Raw genomic sequence first — 21613 nt, 5'->3', positions numbered from 1 at the left:
CAACCTTTAAGAACCAGAGAAGTGATAGAGATGTTTCCCAACACACGATTACAGAGAAGCAAACTAATGCCAGTTCCCAAAGAACATTATACTCAGACTTAGAACAAACTCAGGTTAATAACATGCTAAGTTTGTTCACAGGCACTTACGAGCTTGTATCACAAATAAACAAGACGTAAAACGTGCTTCTGCAAACGTGTAAATACTAGTCAATGCTAAAGGCAATTTCGCAGAATTTTAGTATGTAGATAGTTCTAATTTATATGGGAAAAAGGAATAGGAATGATGTGTTTGCTTTTTATTCACCATCCTAGATTATTACGTCAGATTTTTTATTCAGGATAACTATACAGAATGTGGAATGCTCCCAAACGCCTGAAAAACGAGTATACGTACTTAGTTTATATTATAACTTTCGTGAGACATACTAAATTAATTACTATGTTTTTTGATTTACTCGCGTAACTATTTGACGAGGAACTCGACTAGTTTGAAGCCACACTAGAGGGTCATATTATTCATCTCCATTGACACCCGCAACACTAGTGACACAGGTGCGTTACCTTTTTTTTAAGCGGGGAAAGTCATCCAATCACTTCGCCCATCTTGGGTGATTGGAGAGGGAGTGTCAAACTCTTACTGACTAAAAACCACCCCGTTTTTACTTTTGCTTTTCGATCCAGAGCTCCGGTAAACCTGCTAGGTAGTCCGCAGCCTTTTAAGAAGGAATACGCTACTTTCTTGAAGGTTTAAAGGTCGTATCGGCCTAAAGGGAATGCTGATCTACGTCTTACATGAGCAACACAATACAAAAAAAGTATCGTTACAACAAGTTAAAAAGCAATTGCTGTTGAGCAACGCATGTACTCGTAATACCGTTAATCATTAGCCAGTTACTTCTTGCTCAGAATGTTCGCATAAATCAAAACTTTATGCTCGTTTTCTCAATTGTTTCTTGCTAGCATCTTGCGAGCAGGTTGTATTTTCAAGTATATTATACTGGCAGGGATGTGTGACCTCCTTTTTTCGAGGTCGGTTAAAGCGCACTACGTCAAACTGAGTTCGCGGGGGTATCGTAAAATTAATTAGTTTTTTTTTAAAGTGGAAGTAGTATTTTGTGTGTGTAGTAGTAATAACAAAGTTGTTAGCAATAGCATACCTGAATAGAGTTTTAATCTCCTATGGTAATTTGGCAGTACCTAATGGACATAAATGTGCACTAGAAAATCGAAAAATCACTAAACTAATTGAAGATATGGGCGTCCTAAGAAAGTAAAACTACTATGAAAAGAAAGCCCGTAAAAATATATAATAAAAATTAAATGAATGTATAAATCTTTTGAACCATAGAACCTTTAATCTATCTTTATTTTGATTCACCTCTAAGTTGTCTAGACCTCATACTTCGACACATTCAATAAAAAAAAACTAAAGTTTACTATCATTTAAAACTATCGCTGTAAACAGACACCTGAATAAGTTTTCCACAAAATTTTACCAACATTCAGTAGACTATAAAAAAAGATTGCGCTTTGTATTGGTTCTAAGAGCAGTCAGGCGTAAGACGATAATGTAAAAATGTAGACGGCAGGGAATACACTTATAGTAAACACAGATTTGATACTTGCTGTACGACTATCTCGTTCATTCTTGTAGAATTACATGACTTTTTACGGTATAAACGAGCAAACGTATCGCCTGATGGTAAGCAATCGCCATCGCACATGCACACCCAAAACAGCAGAGGCGTTACAAGTGCGTTGCCAGCCTAGGGATTAGGAATTTATGGGTTGTTGGGATTGGGAAGGGGGTAATAGGGCCTTGTTTCACGTCGGTTTTATATGAGGACGTGGTATCACTCCGGTTGAGTCGACCCATACGTGACGAAGCATGGGTCTCCCACACTTAAGACTTGGCAATGGATGGTTATAGAAGAATTACATAAATTGCACCACATTCATTCTATAAATTATAATTATTATTGTTTTTGAATGACTGATTTACAGCGGTGGATATTTATATGTCAATACAGCAACTTAGTAAGAGACATGATAAATATCGTAACATTCATAATTTTGTGGTTAAAAATAATATTGAAGACCGTTTAAACGTAATTAAGTCCTCGTCCAATGGAACCAGGAACTTAAACTGAGGAAAAGACTAAAACAAAAACTGCTCCGACACCTTGTAATATAAATTAAATCAAAACAGGAATATTCTCAAAAGAACGTTAATTAAAAAGCGAGTGATCCTTGAACAGAACTTAAAAACACGAAGCAACCAAACTATCGAGTTACCAGAAAACCGACTAATGAACAATTTGAAACTTGGCAATTTTCATTAAGGAACTCTTAAAGTTATTATCGAAAGGCCAATAAGCTCTGGAGACTGGAAGATATAAAGTTAAAACTAGAGAAATCCTTGGGACACTCAAATCAAGATCGACACCATATAACTAAGGCATTGTCCAAGTTTCTCTTACCAATAAATTGTGTCCCCTACCAATAGTTGGGAAGTTCCCGTTCATCGATTTTCTTACGTCCCGACCACAAATTGTGAAACTTGTTCCTCCATTGTTGTGGGCGGTGCAATATGAACCGACCGCTTGCAGATTGCAATGACTTTTAGCAACTTTTGTCCGCTTTTGTCAGTGACTTGGCGGAACGGCCTTTGAGTGTGCACGACGTGTTGAACGAAGGACAAATATTTTATTACTTAGAAATGAAGTTGTTTGTCGAGTAAGATGTTGAGTTTTCGATTCTGTGAATTTCTTCGTTTTCTTTGCCATTTTCAGAACTAATAACTGACACACTTCTGTTTATATGTTTTTTATGTTGCATTACGTGATCATATTTCTCACTATTTCCAGTGCAATTAGGCAAAATGTCTGCATACAGTATGCCGCGATAACGTCATAACTAAGAAATTCGTATTTTGCTTAGATCAAATACCTATAAAGACGTCTGTTACTTTCTGGACAATTTAAATACACTGTAAAATTAAAACTAAACTAAGACTTGTTATAAAGGGCTTACTAGGTACAACATACCAGCTGAGAGTGACAACGTACAGATTGTATGAACTTTATGATGTGAGATTGCGTAATGAAGTCTGCAATTAAGTGCGAAGTGCGTCAGCTGTAGATAATCGGTTGATGTTCGTGTAGATACATGCTGTGTTTCTTGGTGTGCGTAGGTACCATGTGCCTCGACAGTTACCTACAGGCTTATTCAAGTTTGTCTAAGGGCCTATTCTTCTTTAAAATGGGGTCTAAAGTTGCCTTTATTGTTCAATATGAATAATGATCACCTGCAGAATCTGCCTAATGCTTAAAATAAAAAAAGTTGCTAATAATGACTTAAAGACTTTTTGGATGAGACAGTTGGTTCGTTTGAGTTTTTTTAAAGACAGCTTCATCGTCATCATCATCATCATCTCTTTCACGGAGGCCTATTCCCACACGAAGAAGTTGGCGATTTCAAACTTATAATTAGAAATTCACTGTTAGTCAGTGGTATCTAAATATGCCTAAAAAGTAAACTCGGAAAGAACCAAATTAATACTTTGCCGTTGGTAGGTTTCAAACCTGCATACTCCTGCATGAGAAGTGGTCTTAAGCCTCCGGGCCACCACGACAGCTTCGTCAAATATCAAAGGCATACACGATAGCTTCATCGTCGCAAAAAATAAAGAAAAAATTTAAAGCTCCTATTCAACTTCATAAAATAAGAACACTCACTTAAAACTTCTACGCAACATACATTATTTTACACACAAAATATCCCAATATAATAAAACAACCAACGAAAACCAGTAAATGATACCTCCCAATTCCCCACCACTCTTAAAGGTACACAATTGCAAAACGCTATTCAAATTAGGGCCAGCTTAGAGGATTATTTGCGGCCGTCTGCACCATAAGTGTTCGCTCATATTTGTAAGAGCATTAGCAATAAAATATTACCACAGATATTTGGGTCCCCCTTATGTTCTTATACGGAATGGGCTACGTTATCTTGCGTCGGAATATAGTCAGGAACGTGGTAATGTCTTCAGTTGGATTTTGGATTTGTCTGGTAGGTGTGATATTTGGGGTGATTATGTGTTTGGTTAAGATTAGTAGCATTGATTTGAGAGACGTAGTGTTTGTATAGATTTATAAGGAGTGTGTTTCTTGTAAGTGGCTTTTGATTGTCTTGTCAATTTTAATTCAAATAGGTGCAGATACATTGGAATCTCTTTTTTTTATATTTAAAAAAAAAAACGTTGCCCTGCATTAGGATTTTGTTCTGTATCGTGGGTGCGACCCAGACTCGACTCGACAAGTTGCTCCGTGTGAGATTCGAAACCGCTATACATTGTTCGGCAGCCGATTGCCAACTGCCCAGATACCGCGCCAACCTTGCAGTCATCGTCAAATTAATTCATCAGTGTCGGGTTTGTCTATAAGTGCTCATTTCTCAATGCAAATCCATATGTAGTATGAGCAAGTTTACCTTTACTTATGAAAGCACAGCAAGGATATTAATCGAAACAAATTCATTTCCAATATTGAACACAGCCATTGAGATTCATCGTTTTTAGAATATAATTTGTAGATCTAATGTTATCTCTGTTAGGAAAGCATTCTAAACAAGGCCTAGTTCAGCTCAACATAGGAACGCCATATTTCTACTTGTTTACTTAGGAAGACTATTAATGTGTTTTAGCAAAAGGTTAATGTACTTGAATATCTAATAGTTTGTTGGGTAATTTATTATATTTGTTCTCGATTTAGGTTACAACGCGTTTATAATAGTTTATGCAATTAGTGTTTAGATTTTCTTTATAAATTAGTTTTACCGAAAATTGTAACTACGCTTGGGAACTAAGAAACGGAGCCACTAGCGTTTTTTTCATTTCCTGGTAAATATTTTTCTGATAAAAGTGTTTTCTTCATTCGTAATGTATGTCGTACGAAAGGCAATTTAATTATCTTTAAAATGAATCTTAAAAAGACCAGTTTCTCCGTTGCTTTGCTCCCAAGTATACATGAACCTCGACCAGCAAGTCATTTCATCATCATATTTGCCTTTTAACACCTGTTCTTTGAAACGATATAGGTATTTCACAGAGTAACTTGTCATCAAACCCTGAAAAGTACAGTACCTAGATATTGCAATAACTCTTTTAAGTAAAAAGGTACAAAGATTGTCCAAACAGTTTTGTAATTTCACTCAACTACTAAAGATTAAAGTAGGATCCCAACAAACATTAGCACAATATTCAATCTAGCTAGGAGCCTAGGTATTGAAAGATAAAACAATGACTAGCAAAGACAATGTTCCTTTATATCGATTCGGGTCAAAGCTTCGTCGGCTTGATCTCGGAGAACATTTTAATTAACAGAACACGAGAAAAAGAAAGTTTCCATTGAAATTAGTTTTATTATTTCGTGTGACGATGTATTTTTTTTATTTGTTTTTTATTTTATAGAGTTTTCGTTAGTTTTAATTAGATTTGGAGTGGAATGTTTACTGATTTTTGTGTGGAGTTTTAACTTTGTCTTTTTTAACCGACTTAAAAAAGGTATACCTACATGTATGTATGTTTGTACGCGATTATCTGAACCGATTTTGATGCGGTTTTCAAGATAGTATTTTTCAGAAGAAGAATTTTGAACAAGGTTTTATGGACCTGACTTTAACCTTTATTTATGTTATTCGTCATGAGTAACACAAACATCTTAGCTATGAACATACCAAACATTTTCTCTAGTTACTTCAACATGTCTTACAACCCGAAAACATGATTACGTAATTTGACAAAAAACAAAATTTTCCTACACAACGCTCAATACTAATTTCCCCACGCCTGTGCTCCTTATTACTTCAAAACTAAGAAGCAAGCGCCAAAGCTGCCTGCCGGTCTCAATTTACTTAGCAAATACACCAACCATGCCAACTGCGCCCAAAGCTACTAGATAGCTCACAAAGGCGGACATTTAGTTTCCAAACTATTGGCTGGAGACACAATTTATGCTTACTTCTACAACTTCGTCAATAGTTCGCTAAGATTGCGAAGTCTACCCGTATAGGAAATGGGAACCTATTGTTTATGTGTTTCGGATATCGTGTGATTAGTAATAAGGTGCAGCTCCCTGGTTGCATTTCCAATAGGATGAGCTGGTTGGTCATGATAATATATTGGTTTCTAGAATGTTTGGGACGGTGTGGATTTGAATTATGCTTTAAGGAGTTACGGTTAAAGTTTAAATTTGATTTTATTTGGTACAATGCTTCACTCATGTTTAAACTAGGTGGGTACTCACTATCCTATACCCCGATATACGCATTTACACATAACAATACGAATTGTGATTAAATTTAAAACACGCAAAGAAGAGAACTTAACACCAATTTGTTGCCATTCAATTCAGCGCCAGAAATTGTAGCTTGTTGTAGCTGACCCTCATATCTGTTCCTCAGCAGAAGCGAGTTGAACTGGCACAGTGCTGACATTACTGCCAAAAAGCAGACTGTGCAGTTTTTGCTAGAAACCGTGAAAACCGTGAACATCTAAAGAAGATAGGAAGGTACAGTGCGAAGCTGTTTACAGGAATCATCCCATTTCCTCTGTGGTGTTAATTAAAAAAAATACAATTTGAGACTTTACTGCACTCAGAGACATTCAACATTTATTTAAAGTATTCCTTAGTAATTTTGTTCCAAAAAAATTGCTAAGAACTGGGTTTAGTAAACATTAAATGACTCTGAGTACGGTTATTTTTTTTTTTTGTAGCTTAAAATCGTTATTAACCATAATTATTCAAATACAAAAATTAAATCGTATGCAGATTTATTTTTCATTTTTGGTCCCCAAAATGAAAATCGTATCCTAGCTTAACATGCTTCAAACGTTTCCTATTCCATTCCCGTTTCAAGAACTTGATCCCACGTCAAATCCCAACAAAATCAGTTGGACATTACCGAAAATGTAAAGTGGAAACAAAAGGAATAAATCAAAATTTGATTGGAATCGTCCCGGAACGTAACAATCGTATCACGTCCGCGGCGCGCTTTGAATAAACAATTTCAGGACAACTTCGACGCTCCAACCGCTATCCTGAGTGGCGAAGTCACTGGAGAGTCGATGCTTTGTTTTTTTTTTTATCATTTGTCACTACATTGGCCGTTTTTTATTTCGGTATTAAACCCGGATTTGCTTGTTTGGTTTGCAGAGCCTCATCAACAACCTATAATAGTTCACCGTTGGGTTTGCTATGTCATCACTGGATTTCTTTTAAAATAATGCGAGACACTTTACGAGGACCGCGAGACGTTAACAATCACACCCTCTCTATTTTCTATTTAGCGGTCCCATACTACAAAAATATTGCCAATTGTCCACATTCACAGAAAGTGGCACATTTGCCAATTTCTGTGCGCTATCCTATATAACCTGTCTACACCTTTTTATTTATATCTTTGGCAGGGCCAATTTTTCGTGTCACAGTGCACAATCACAATACATGTCATTATAATACCTTTGTACTCGCTTCATGAGTTTATTTTTTATCTAAACTCACACTGTAGACCTTTCGACTTCATAACCCGTAGTAATGATTTGCCTGTTCTCAATTTACATCTAACATGTCGAGCTGTATAGGGCGTAGTGTAGTAACAACCGTCACTGTTTGCCCGCTAAAGATTTCGAGTTCGAAACCCAGTCAAGTTTATTTGCATCGGTTTCCGATACGCCGTTTTCGTGGCTTATAAACCATTTCGATTTGCGTTCGGGTTTTAGTGTGTTCTTTGATTAGTTTTGAGGTTATATAACGGGTCATTTTTCTTTAAGGAAGCAGATTTATTTTACTTTATTCCGTAGTAAAGTTATTCTCCGATGGAACGGGGTATCAAGTCCAAAGTAGTCTTGTAGTATCCACTTAACGCCATGTTATTTATAGTCCGGACTAATCGCCACTTTCGAGAACAGCTGCGACTCGCACCTTAGACTACGTTTTGCAGTATGGCTGGTGCCTGATCCGGAGCTGCGGACTACCTAGCGGGTTTACCGGGGATCCGGCTCGAAGGGCAGAAGTAGGAACGGGGTAGTTTTTAGTCAGTAAGAGTTTGACACCCCCTCCCGCCTCGCTCAAGGCGGGAGAAGTCATTGGATAATTTTCCCACTCAAAAAAACGTCTTCACGTTCTTTAGTATCTACGGTCACTCGCTCAAGGAACCATTAGTCAAAACACAAATAACTGTTATCGACAATTTATTTATAGTGATGACAAAGACGGCTATGCACGACCAGTTACCAAACTATGCTCCTTCAAATTCAAACAAATTGCGACAAGCACTCTAGAGAAAACTTGCGACAAAACAGCAAGCTTCAAACTTTCTTTCGAACAAAACACGGAACGTCTGAACCAAAACTAAACTAAAGAAAAACCCGCCAGTCGTTCCGCGTTTAAAATATCAGATATCGAAACAAAATTACGTACTTCTTCACAGCACTCCACGAACTTATTACCAACTAAGTTATAATTCAATCTACCGTGTTTAAACTTACTAAATGTCAATGTCCATAGTACAAAGTTACAAGTTCAGTACAAAAGTTATGACACCCTGCAACTTTAGTTCGTAGAGAGAAACGTTCCACAATTCATGTCGTATCTTTGTGAATATTTTGTCGGATAGTGTATGGGAGGTTTTATTTATGTGACGTTTTGACATGTCATGTCATTGTCAGCGTTGACGTTTATAGATATCGTTGACAGATTGGATAGGGTTGCGCCGATGATTGAACTTATGAATAGGGAATGGAAAAGTTGAGTTGTAATTTTTTTTCGTATCGTTACGCCTTTTTTTCCGGAGGGGTAGGCAGAGTTGCACATTACGGCATGTAATAACGCTGTACAATGTGCATTGTACACTCACTTTTTACCATTTGTGTTATAAGTCCCCTTTAATAGGACGTTAGCTTATTGCCGTATACTGTACACAATTCCAGACTCCGTGCTATTACTGAGGAATTTCAGAAAAAGCCCAGTTTATTACTGAACTTTTTGCCCGATCCGGCAGTCACACTTACGACCCATTCATAATAGTTTCTAGTAACATAAAAATAGAAGGTTTCGTATCCTTAAATAAAAGCCAAATCAACAAATATTTAACGACTTTATTTATTGCTTTACTAACATTTTAATCACATATTTCATTAAAACATAAACACATAACAGTACATTAACTAATATTTCACAATAAGGCACAAATAAAATCTACAAAAACTTTAACAAAATCTTTATTAGTGTGCACCCGAAGTAGCCCGAAGATTGCCGAACGTAACCGAACGTTAGCACACTACAAAAGTCCCTCACTATTTGATTTGAACATGGAACAAAGTTGCATCAACTGTTTATTGGATTTGCCTTGGGACTTCATGTTGCGGACGTCAGTGCGTCTGTTTATATGGACCCTCACTCCTTCTAGACCTGACCAGGCTTTGGCAACGGCAACCAGCTTACTCCAGGGTAGAGGCCACTCGCCTCGTAGAAACTGAGAATAGTGAGAATAGAACATTCTGTAAATATCTCATCAGAATCGAATATTCATCAGAATAGAATATTCTGTAAATATCTGGATCTGGATTTTTCTTGTGTCGTGTGAGAGTAACATACGATTTCGTCGTCTTTTCATTCGGAACAACAACAAGATTTTTTGGGAATTACAAAAAAGCTCTGTGCGGTAATCGAACCCGCTACACGCTGGGCAACAGCCGATTGTGGCCACCGCACCAACCGTGCATTCGATAATAAAATTATATTATTATACAATAGATTTATTTATTTATTTATTTATTATTATTATCAACTTACGACTATTATTACAGGAACTTATCCTAATGCAATAGCGTAGACAGATTATTACTAACATTCTAAAAAAGACTAATCAAAATATAATAATACCTTAAAAGTTAAAACTAATCATAATCACATAACACACAGATTTTAGATGAACTAAAATAATTGAAAATATCTTTGGACAATAATCACTTTTTGCAATACAATATTTATACAATATAATATGATTTTATAAAAATACTTACTTGATCAAAAGGTTGTTTCCCAATATGGAACATGGTATAAAGTAGCGGTGTCTTGTTCGAAGGTATTTCGACGTCACCGGAATCGCGGATGCCTAGCTCCTTGTAAATCCACTCTGCATGTAATGCTAGATGTTCGTAGATGACCTACAAATAAATCAAAAGATTGTGTTTTCATAACGTTACCTATGAGTCTAATTACTGATAAAACGTTGATGTACAAACTATTGCAAACTTAGGCAAACTAATTCATCATCAGCCTATAAGTAGCCACTGCTGACCAAAGCCTCTTCTCACACGGAGAAGGTTTGAGCATTAATCACCACGCTTGCTCAATGCGGATAAGCGATTTCAAACTTACAATCTAATACTTACTCTCAGACTATCTCTTCCAGGAGGTGTCATAAGTATTTGGCTAGTGAGGGCTGCTGCATCACTTGCTCGCTCTGCATTCGACCCGGGCACATCACCCTACAATGGGAATGAATATTAAACGAGATAATGGAACGCATGTAGGTGTGTAAACTATATCGCAGTAAAGAGCATTTTACTAGTTATAGGGATACATACAAATTAAGACTACAAAGTTATCACAAGGAATACAGAGTTTGTGTACACGTAATTTGGATTTTAAAAACACTTTTTACAAAAAACGTCGTACAGAGTATTCTATGTATAACGCGACGTCCTGCGTGAGCGATCCAGAAGCAAACGTGAAGCGGTACGGTGATACGCGGATTCAACGCGACGCAGTATGAAGCGGCGGCTATGTCCTACGTGCATCTATCTGTTTCCGATATTATAAACAAAAACGTGACGGCACCGCGTCCAGTTCGCGCGACAATATCAAGCCAATTAATAGCGTTCACGCCGCACCGCCCCGCGCCTCACCGCATCCTACGTGCGATAGGTGCCGTATGCCACGTCAATACATTTCGACAGTTTATTGTTGTCACACCGCACCGCACATCGCCTTCGCATCTAGATCGCTCACACAGGACGTTGTGTAAAACACTACCTGCTTAACCAGATTAAAAACAATAAGAACAAACCTCTTCAAACAACTCAGCGAACTCAGGAAAGTCTTCAAGCCCGAATTGTTCAGACAATACAACTTTTCTCTTCGCCCGTTCTATCAATAGTTGTATGTCTCGAGTATGTTTATCGTCTTCATCTATAGAGCAGAGAGCTTCGGCAACTGCCAGGGCTATAGATGAGGCACTGCTGTGGCTGCCGTCGAAACTTAGTGATGTTGATGTTGCTGAAAAACGAATTTACTGGTATGATGTAGGAAGAATTACCTGATGGTAAGCAATTAGCACCGACTACAGACATCTGCACTACCAGATAAGTTTACAAGTGCTTTCTTTTTTTTAATGTAAAACTTTGCAGGGGCAAAACCTATTGTAGGGACAATAGGTTTTTTTCCGGTGTCGTGGTTGCATCCATAGTAATCCTAGACCCGAAACAACAATGTGTAGGTCACAGAATGGGTTGTACCGTGTGGGAATCGGACCCTCGACACGTTACACGGTAGCCAGTTAATTAACTACCGCGCAGTTGATTCCATTCTAATAGTGGTTGGATTATTTATCATTAAATCCTTAACACACTCACTTGTTTGTCCAAGAGCAACGATCCTGACTTGCTTAGATCTTGGTCTACTAGATTTTGCGCTCATTGTATGAGGCTCTCCATTAGCTGCTGAAGCTACTGCCAAATAAAATTACATAATATTCGTTACTAAACCAGTCCCACAATTTACAAGCATTTATTACATACAATATCAAACAAATAAAGTTCAAATCATCAAATCAAATAACAGTTTTTCTCATAAAACCTTCTCTACGTATTTTTTCATTAGCTACTTAATTCCCCATGTTGACCAATAGATGGCACTAGCGCCAACTACAAATCCACATCTACGTCAATAGATGGCGCTTACCCGCTTTTTCTTTCTCAACTTCCTCTTCAGCCCATTTCTGTATTTCTTCATAAGTCACAGTTACAAGCATTTGTAGTAGAACTGAGCCTCCTACAGGATTTATATGGGAGGGAAGAGTGCCTTCTATTATCGAGCACGCGTTAACGAAGCAACGGGGAACGCAGTCTAAGGACCTTGATATGCACGATAGACAGAGAGCCATTGTCTGAAAGAAGAAACTAGACTATTATAAGAATTCTAGTCTCTTAAGTGTTCAAAGAATGTTCAACCGTATTCCTTTGTAATTAAGTTAATAATCAATTCACTATATTATATTTGGGGTATAATAATTTATGTTGTATAGTTTATATTACCTGATACATAGAAGCGCCGCTTTGCACTGCGTTCACTAGTATCGGCGGTATGAACTGCAGTATAGACCCAACTAGAGCCAGTATACCAGCTAGCCAAGGTGGCCTTCTGTCACACCACACCTATGTAGCAAATTGACATAAGAATAATAATTATTACAAATTATAAACTAGAATTTCAAGGGAAAAATAGTGTATAGTGCTAATTACTATACTTATAAAAAAATCCTGTCCATATAAACATCTTTTCTTCATTGACAGCACGGTTGGCCAACCTGCTGCCGCAGAACGTGTAGTTGATTCGATTCTCGCACGGAGCAACTCTTTGTGTGATCCACAAATTGTTGTTTTGGGTCTGGGTGTGATGTGTATGTGAACTTGTATTATGTTAGTAAACGCACCCACGACACAAAAAAATGTCAAAGTGTGGGGCAATTTAAAAATAATAAAGATTCTGGAATAGAATAATTCTTATAAAAACTTTTACAGTTATATTTTTGATACAGATACCTGTCGTTTATCTAAGCATGCAGCCCAGTCTCTCCCAGATATCTCGAGTGCATAGCACAATGTAGACTTGAGCTCCGCCTTACTGCCGATCGTAGCCAATACGTAGGTCAGTGCCCCTGCCACACGGGCAAACTCTTCGCCCGCTGAAATATCAATATACAAATATTTAAAAGTTCTGAATTTGTTTTAAAGTTTTAACGTTACATTAAAACTTAAGATGGGATATTTACCATGTTTATTAATGTCTATGAGTTTCCGATCTTGGTCAGTTCATCCGTGATCATGGCGCTTGTGTTGCAAGCAACTAAGATCATAGACATTAAAAACATGGTAAATATCGCGTCTTAAATTCTAATGTTAGTGTTAGTTTAAAAACTTATAAAATGTTAACGATTTAAAAAAGCGACAATTACTTTCCACAGTTTTACTTACTTTTATTGTGATGACAGAGTAGAAATTAGAATACATTAGTCCCTAACAATACGCTTCACAAGAGTGGAATGACTGGTTTTAGTTAGAAAAACTTTCTAACTAAAACCAGCCAGTAGCGATTTATGTCAAAAATTGAATCTTTAAAACTGAGATCCCCAACCCGCCTGTGTGTATGTAGAATAGCTCGACTAATTCAGAAGTGGGCTGTCATTTAATTTTGCTGTTGATTATGAGTTAAAAAAACAACTTATAAATACATTGGGCACTTAAACTTAGTGAGAACTCTCATTTAAAATTAAGATGTTTATCTGTATTATGACTATTTCATTACAACGAATAACGTTATAAGTAAATGCTTACGATTAACATCACCCTTGAACCTGCAGAATCCGTCGGCAGTACAGAGGAACCCGCTGCACTTCTTCTGTCTATCGTGTACGCTGTACCAGAGCCCGTCCGCCGGCCACCTCAGGTTGTCGGGACACATGGCGCGGATGGCGCGGATCAGGAGCATTCGGGACAGGTGGCAGTCGCGCATCATTAGGACCTGGAATTTGTAGAAAGAGTTGATGAAATAATTGTAAAGAGTTATGTCTGTTATTTATTTGAAGGTAGTTTATCTTCGAATTTCTAACTAGAGGATTAATTGCATTCAAAATCATATAGGGAGATTTATCTTTGTTACAAATATCAATTTTGCTCTGTCATTATACCCTTTGCGCTATAACAAGGTGCGGCTGACAGATGCCAGTATGACGTTGACGTCTCTCTTTAGGGATGGACATTAGAAAAATCTTTTTTTATCGCTATCGATACTCGCAGCATACATTTAATTCTCTTTAATTTTTTTATTAAATGTGTGTGTTATTTAGTTGTGCAGTGTAACTACGTGTATATACTTGTCAAAATAAATATTTTATGACCGACCCCTGAGGTGTTTCAGGGTTTCAGTTTTACAGAACCGTGAAGAATATAAGTATATATTAGTTTGTATATGTTACTAAAGCAACCACGATCTTTCAGATTAAGTACCACCACGCATTATCAAAGGCGCCGGAAATGTCTACTACATATTTGTGCTCAGATAAAGTCACTGTGGTTCGGGCAGAGAGCGCCGCGTCTACAGTAGATTTACCCACATAATTAAAGGTTTTTTAAGAGTGATAATTGAACGACGTTTTTTATTCTAAAAAAACATCGACTGCCTATCCATCGGAGCAGTACATCCCATCACTAAACACGACTATGGCTTTACGTTATACGCATAACTCTTTACTTTATTTTTCATTTCATTAGATTTTATTTAAAGACTAGAACATTCCGGTTGGTTTTAATTTAATTAACTACACTTCCGAATGATTTAACATAATACGAATGTGATACAGTTCAAATACTAAGGCATAATTTTTAAATCGCAGCAACTTTCAAGAGTGATACGAAACGTTACTGAATCTGTCAGCCGCACCTTGTTACGGCGCATAGGGTATAGTGTCAATCACTACGCCCAAAAGAGTTGTCAAAACCTAATAGGTTAATAGAGTCATCTGAAGAGATTACACGCACGCTAAAATAGTATACAACGTCACGCCTTTTATCCCCGAAGTGGTAGGTAAAGGTGCTCAATACGACAAGTAATGCCGCTATAGAATGTACCCCCACTTTTCACCATTTGTATTATAAGTCCCATGTAATAGGGGGTGAGCCTATTGCTATAATTATGCTGGATATAATTCCAGACTCCGTGCTACTACTGAGAAATTTTCGAAAAACCGAAAAAAGCCAGCAATATTTTGCCCGACCCGGGAATCGAACCCGAGACTCCTTGCCCGGCAGTCGCATTTGCGACCACTCGACCAAGCAGGAAGTAAAATAGTATGCTAACGCAAAAAGTACTACCATGTGTGACTATGTCCCTACGTGATATTGGGATAGTACTGTGCACAAGAGCTGATTGATTGGTCAACAATACCTTATTACGTAAATAAAGATCGCGAGGACTGTACCCTTAGTATGAATTACAACCGCTACACATTAGAAACAAGAGCGCGTTCGACGCTCTGATTGGTTAATTTTTTCGCACCAGCTCCACTCACGTTTCGATTACTTTAAACGTAAAGCACTAACACCCGCACTCAGAGACAATTAATAATTAGTTAAACTATTTCTTAGTAACGATTTTGTACCGAAAACAATTGCTAAGGACTGAGTAAAGTAGCCATTAACTGAGTCTGAGTGTGGCAGTAAGGGTACTGTACTTTATTAAGTATGTAATGAAATTTCAACTATACCTTAACAATCAACGCCCAATTCGGTTGTGGTTGTGCCAACAACACGATAAGTTCCAATCCAAACGCAGTCTTGTTGGAGAGGTCGTGTGTACTCCTTACTGACGGATCATCCAACTTGTCAAATAACATTGGAGAAACGAAGGTAAACCAGGGGAATGGACATTCTCTTGGTATGGTTGGCGGATCTTTCTCTTTAAATTCCTAGAAGTAGAAAATTCATTTATAATTTTTTTCGCATTTCTTTTGTCAATAATATAATGTGTTGTAACTTTCGTGAGACATACTAAATATATTTTTTATATTTTTTGACTTACTCACGTAATTATTTGACAAGGAACTTAATTACATGGCTTGAAACTAGTCGGGTTCCTCGTCAAATAATTATATGAGTAAGCTGAAAAACAGTTATACTGTAACTTAAAATCTATAAGCTTAAAAAACATAGCCATATTACAAGGTCTGGTTTGCTGGCAAAATGAAAGGTAAGTACATATTAACATAAGCCATAAACGGTATGCAGTAAACACAAGCGCTACTGCTGGATACGAAGTCATGTTTGATAGTCGTATCCGGCAAAATTGTATAAAATATTTTTTCTAAATTAATATCCGCACCCGTAAATACGGTTCTCAATAATAAGACTAAAATATAAAATAGCTAACAAGTAGAAGAGGTTAATTACAGTTTAACACCACATAGGTACCTGATGTATAAAATGCAAGTCAGCTCCCCGATAAACAAAACATTTGAACAGCTCATTGCACTTGGCGTGGACATCTCTCACGTCTCTTGTCTGATGCTTCACGTCCAGACCAGCCAAGTCGGATCCATTCGCACATATTGATGGCAAGAGTTGAGCAACACATAGGAGAATGTTTAGAATGTCATTTAAAAGAAGACGGGTTGTTGTGTCTGTTGTATTTGTCTGGAAATTTAAAAAGTAGTCACTGACTGCCTCGTTATGGCCAGAGAGAGAAAGAGAGAAAGAGAGAGAGAGAGAGAGAGAGAGAGAGAGAGAAAATTTTCCGTTTTCCTATGTTTATAGTTCTCATGTTAGTTTCAAAGATTTTAAAGTATCTATACTTTAGGTTGGTAGGCCTAAGTAGTATAAACATTTTTTTCTAACTTTTTTTTTATTCTATGTAAACTAATGTTTGAGTACAATCCCACCTGATGGTAAATAGTGATGTAATCCTTGATGGTGGGGCGCACTAGTTTATTAAGAGCCTATTCACTCTAGACTTGAAGACACCCACATTGTAATCGGATGGAAAAACCGCAGCAGGCAGATTGTTACTTACTTACTTAATAACTTAACTTACCTGACAATATCGCACAGTGAGAATAGTAAGCGTTTCGTTGAGCATCCCTGCGAATATTCTCTGCGCCATCCGTGGAGGTACAGTGTCCCACAGATCTCGTCTACTTCCTGTAATCATATAGAAAAACAGGATTCATAATCTTTTACCCATATAATCTCAAAATGATGATGAATAGAATGCCCCGCTTGTCGAATGGTCGCAATTGCAACAGCCGATCAGGGAGAGGTTTCTTTTTTAAATAAACGTTGCCCCACACTAGATTTTTTTCCTGTGTCGTGACTGCGTTGATAAACATACACATGTCACCCGAAACAACAATTTGTAGATCACACAGAGTTGCTCAGTGCGGGAATCGAATCCGCTAAACGTTGCACGGCAACTGTTGCCAGCCACCGCGCCAACCGTGCAGTCAATTTCTTGTTTCTGCTTCAGTATTTAGTACAATGAAGTCTGGTATGGTGCCCGGTAAATAGTATTAGGCTCGCCTTTATTACTTCAATTAGGTACTACATCTAGGCATATTCTAGTCTCTGCCTAGCCCTTCGAGGAAGAAACAACGTGATGTAACGCCAGTAACGTAATTATCACAAAACCTTACCATTCATATAAAGCCACCATCCTTGTACGGAAGGAGTACCACTTTCATGGACAGTCCTAGTGTTGCCATCTATCGGTCGTCCGCCCGAATCTTGCAGGATATACAGAGATAAGACTCGGTTGTGCAGATCCAATACTCGTTCGCCTACAGCTTCCGACATAGTTGTGTAGCGTTTGTAACAACCCTGGAATTGGTGTTGGATTTTAAAACTAGATGGCGCTATCAATAATTTAGAAGATTCATTAATGTTTCGTCTGAAAGCATGTAGTTTATGGGTCACCACTGGGCCTTTACTGTTATTCCGGTAAACAACAGAATTTAACAAGAACTAGTCATGTGTTCTTGAACACTTGAATGAAAATGATATTAAATTATTAGGTAGGAATTTTGTGGTTGCCAAAACAGGCCAAACAATAAGAGGTATAAGTTGTTAATATTAACCTACAGCAAAGAAAATTCAACCTTAACATCTTGTGATTAAGTTGAAAATCTCTTAAAAAAAATTCACATTTCTGGATTAACGATTTTAAAACCATTCTACCTGGATTTGTGAATATCTCTCAGGGCTCCCACTATCCTCAATATGCTGCACGTAGCAGTACAAGCTGTTTTTCAACAACGCCGCCGCACCAAGCGTGGCTGTGAGTACTGGTAGATCAGCGTGATCCAGAGCTTCTTGTGCTAACATGTGGAGATGTTCTGGGGATGGAAATTAAACCTTATTTCATTAGCTATAAAGCAGACTTTTTGAGAAGGCAGGGTGCTAGTGTCATTTATTGCAAAATATATTCTGAAAAATCCTAATAACAACGTCACGCCTTTTATCCCCGAAGGAGTGCAGAGGTGCACATTATGACACGTAATACCAATGTACAATGGACACACACCTGTCATCTTTTGTGTTATAAGTCTCATGTAATAGAGGGTGAGCCTGTTACCATATACTGAGCACAATTCCAGACTCCGTGCTACTACTGAGAAATGCTCGAAAAACCAAAAAATGCCCAGTAGGTATATACTTTGCGCGACCATATAAAATAAAGCTTCAATTGTGAGACCATTGAACTAACCAGGTAACAATAATACCCACCTAACAATGAGTCTCCAGACTTGATGGCCAGCTGCACGAACTTATCAGGGTCCGAAGTTTTAGCCACTCCAATGTCACTTTTCTCATCTTCCTTCGTCACCACAAACATGCCAGATCCTTGCCTGTAAATCATAATGTAATGCTACCAGCTTCTGCCCACTGCATCGCCCGCGATCCCATGAGATAAAAAGTATTCTATGTTTTGTTCTAGACCATTAATACCAGTTCTAAATTATGTCCCGATCCATTTAGCCGTTATGATGTGATTGACGAACATACAAACTAACATAATATTTTAATATTTATTAGTAAGTAAAATTGCTTATACACGTCTTAAGACACCCACACATACTAATATTTTGAATAACAAAAGCTATGCCTAACCCACTTTTCACCATTTGTGCTATAGTTCCAGACTCCGTGCTACTACTGAGACTACCGTAAAACCGAAAATACTTAGCCCGACCCGGGAATCCAACCCGAGACCCCTTATCCGGCAGCCGCACTTGCGATCCAACAAAGTACTACTAGAATATTACTAATTCTAACTACTGGCTCTAGCTACTAAAACTAAAACCTTCATACTTGAATGCAATAGAAAACTCCTCCTCCAACCACAGTACAATTTTAACAGATGCAAACGAAGCATTCCTCGGAAAGTCCAATCTACCACCGACAACTCCTTTGCAAATAGTCTCTGATAGGACTGTTTGGTTTTTCTGGAAAATTTGTACAATTTATAACATGAAAGCTACTCTTAAATTAAGTATGGTACATTAATTATTGTACTTATAAAGTTACTTACTATATAGAAAAGTTGTAAAGTTACTATGTAGTATGGATACATAAAGATAATTATACTTATAATACAGCAATATAATATTAAAATGCATGTAATATTAATTAACATTGAAGTAAGAAAAACTACAATTACTAAACTACAATTCAATGTGAGTTTCATTAACACTGTAAGTCAATTGTATTTTTAAATTAACTCTGTTGTGAGTCATATTTTATTTAAAAGAGTAGTTAATAATACTGTAATGTCTGTCAAAATAATTAAAATCTATCAAATAAAATAACACATTAGAGACAGGTAGTAGGTACTGAAAAACTGAATATTTTTTTACCTGATAATACTCCAAATCCCTTTGTAACAAAATCGGGATCCGATCCATAATATTTCCATCTTCGATTACCTCCATTTTGAATTTAAAAAAAGAACAGAAAAATAAAACAAAACAATTGAAACAATATAACCTATTTACTAAAAAAATAAATAAAATATACAATTTTCACACTAAACTATGAGAACACTTATTAAATTCTACTTTATTTGTCACTATTTTTGATATTTCTTCTTGTAATAATTTGTGTAGACTTATTCCATCGTGTTTGTAAACCCAATGGCCTCCGTCTTTAAGTACTAAGTCATAACGCTTTGGTCCAGAGACAGGAGAACTAAGCCAAATCTGTTTGTTTGGTGTTTGTCTATTTATTACATATGTTCCATAGTTTCCAAGGGCTACTGTTAGTACTCCGTCCTGTAATGAGAATAAAGGGTGTTTTAGTCTAATTGACATACCTGCATAAAAATATATGTATTGATGGTAAAAGGTAACTATTAAAAAATATCTCAATAGCAGGTGAAGGACAATGGTCACACGTTTAAAATTTCTATTGATGGATTACAAGAATTAAGACATAGAAGTGTGGGAATAGCAGAAATAATCAAATATTGTTTAGTAAAACATGGTGAATTGAATGTTTAGTAGTTGTTTAGTACTTGAACAGAAAACTGTAGTGCGTTTGTTGCTCTGATTGGTTGGTTAATCTGAGCTGGGCAATCAGAATGCCGAATGCGCTCTCATTTAGATTACTTTAAACCTAAACCAAACTCATACGAAGGATACTGTATATTATTTTATTTAAAGTCATGTATTATGTTAATATTGTACTAAAATAAAGTTGAGAATAAAAAAGTCAATCATATTTTTGTCAATTTTTCCTTGACATAAACTACAAAAAGATAAGAACATATTTTTATCTCTGTTATATGTCAGTGTTATTGCTATGAAAAGTTGATAAATTTAGAACTGAATTCACACACTTGTATAAACAATACTCATTAAAATTAAGTTGGCAGTATTCTGTAGTTTACAAACTTACATAATATGGGATTTCACCTTGTAAACTAGGTTATAAGAGTAAAATAAAGCGAGAATAATCTATGAAAATAGTAAAATTATACACAATAGTATTGCTAGAGGATTACAAACGAGACATTTTAAAAAAAATTTGTAGAATAGAAAGTAAGCAACGAATACTCACACTAAACGTTACATCAGCTCCTTTCAAATTAGGAGACGAGTCAACGATCTCCTCAAAATATTCACATAGAGATTCTAAAGTTTCATTGCAGATTTCTTCAAACACTGCCTGGTCTACATCAGATACTTGAGACGAGGGGGTAGAAGCAAATTGGCGGTCAAACGTTAAACTAGTAGGTTTCGAAGATATCCGTGGGTAATGGCGCAGTAATACAGGAGTTATACTATTGATTTGTCGCCGTGCCAGCCACCGGCTGGTACGTAATATGTTTCTCAGCATTTTCTTTTGGACCAACAAACAGCTGAAGTCAAAAGTTCTAGGTTACCTTGTTGTTATGTTCACTGACACTGACACTTGACAGTGATCAGTGACAATCACAACGCTGACGTATGACATTAAGTCAACAAGATTGTGGTTAAATGGAATCTGGTCTTTTTAGTAGTTTTATTTAAAAGTTTAATAAATAAAATTATTCTAACTTCATTGAAATGAGTTTCAAAATTACTTAGTTAACTAAACTATGTGATCGTTTTCACTGATAATATGCTATGTAGCTTTGCGAGTAAAATGTGCTATGAAGATTAACCGCCGCATAGTAAGTAAGTGTTGTAGGTACTCTGCTCCGCACATAGCTTAACTACACCACTCGCGATCATCCACA

At 36.9% G+C, this 21613-nt stretch overlaps 2 protein-coding genes across 3 annotated transcripts; both read right to left on the bottom strand.

The window, feature by feature from the left end:
* Positions 1 to 9144: 9144 nt before the first annotated feature.
* LOC118268551 (uncharacterized) lies at positions 9145 to 19894 on the bottom strand. 2 transcript variants are annotated; one of them, XM_035583088.2, is made up of 17 exons: positions 19752 to 19894; positions 19207 to 19340; positions 18622 to 18743; positions 18073 to 18230; positions 17532 to 17715; positions 16934 to 17040; positions 16315 to 16536; positions 15612 to 15812; positions 13684 to 13870; positions 12892 to 13034; positions 12385 to 12504; positions 12032 to 12236; positions 11704 to 11799; positions 11139 to 11347; positions 10462 to 10557; positions 10090 to 10233; positions 9145 to 9539 (listed from the first exon to the last, which is right to left on the bottom strand). In XM_035583088.2, exons 1-17 carry the CDS (start codon positions 19824 to 19826, stop codon positions 9345 to 9347), a joined length of 2598 nt encoding a protein of 865 aa, XP_035438981.2. In that variant the 5' UTR covers positions 19827 to 19894; the 3' UTR covers positions 9145 to 9344. The 2 variants fall into 2 exon arrangements, with proteins under 2 accessions (XP_035438981.2, XP_035438982.2); XM_035583089.2 differs by having other exon boundaries at positions 11704 to 11796.
* On the bottom strand, positions 19867 to 21314 carry LOC118268552 (frataxin homolog, mitochondrial). Its single transcript, XM_035583091.2, has 2 exons — positions 20953 to 21314; positions 19867 to 20165 (listed from the first exon to the last, which is right to left on the bottom strand). The coding sequence occupies exons 1-2, from the start codon at positions 21229 to 21231 to the stop codon at positions 19917 to 19919; spliced, it is 528 nt and encodes a 175-aa protein (XP_035438984.2). The 5' UTR covers positions 21232 to 21314; the 3' UTR covers positions 19867 to 19916.
* Between the last annotated feature and the right edge of the window lie 299 nt (positions 21315 to 21613).

The sequence above is a fragment of the Spodoptera frugiperda genome, chromosome 29 (genome assembly GCF_023101765.2).
Source record: "Spodoptera frugiperda isolate SF20-4 chromosome 29, AGI-APGP_CSIRO_Sfru_2.0, whole genome shotgun sequence".
Taxonomy (NCBI): domain Eukaryota; kingdom Metazoa; phylum Arthropoda; class Insecta; order Lepidoptera; family Noctuidae; genus Spodoptera; species Spodoptera frugiperda.
This window is presented reverse-complemented; position numbering and strand designations above follow the sequence as displayed.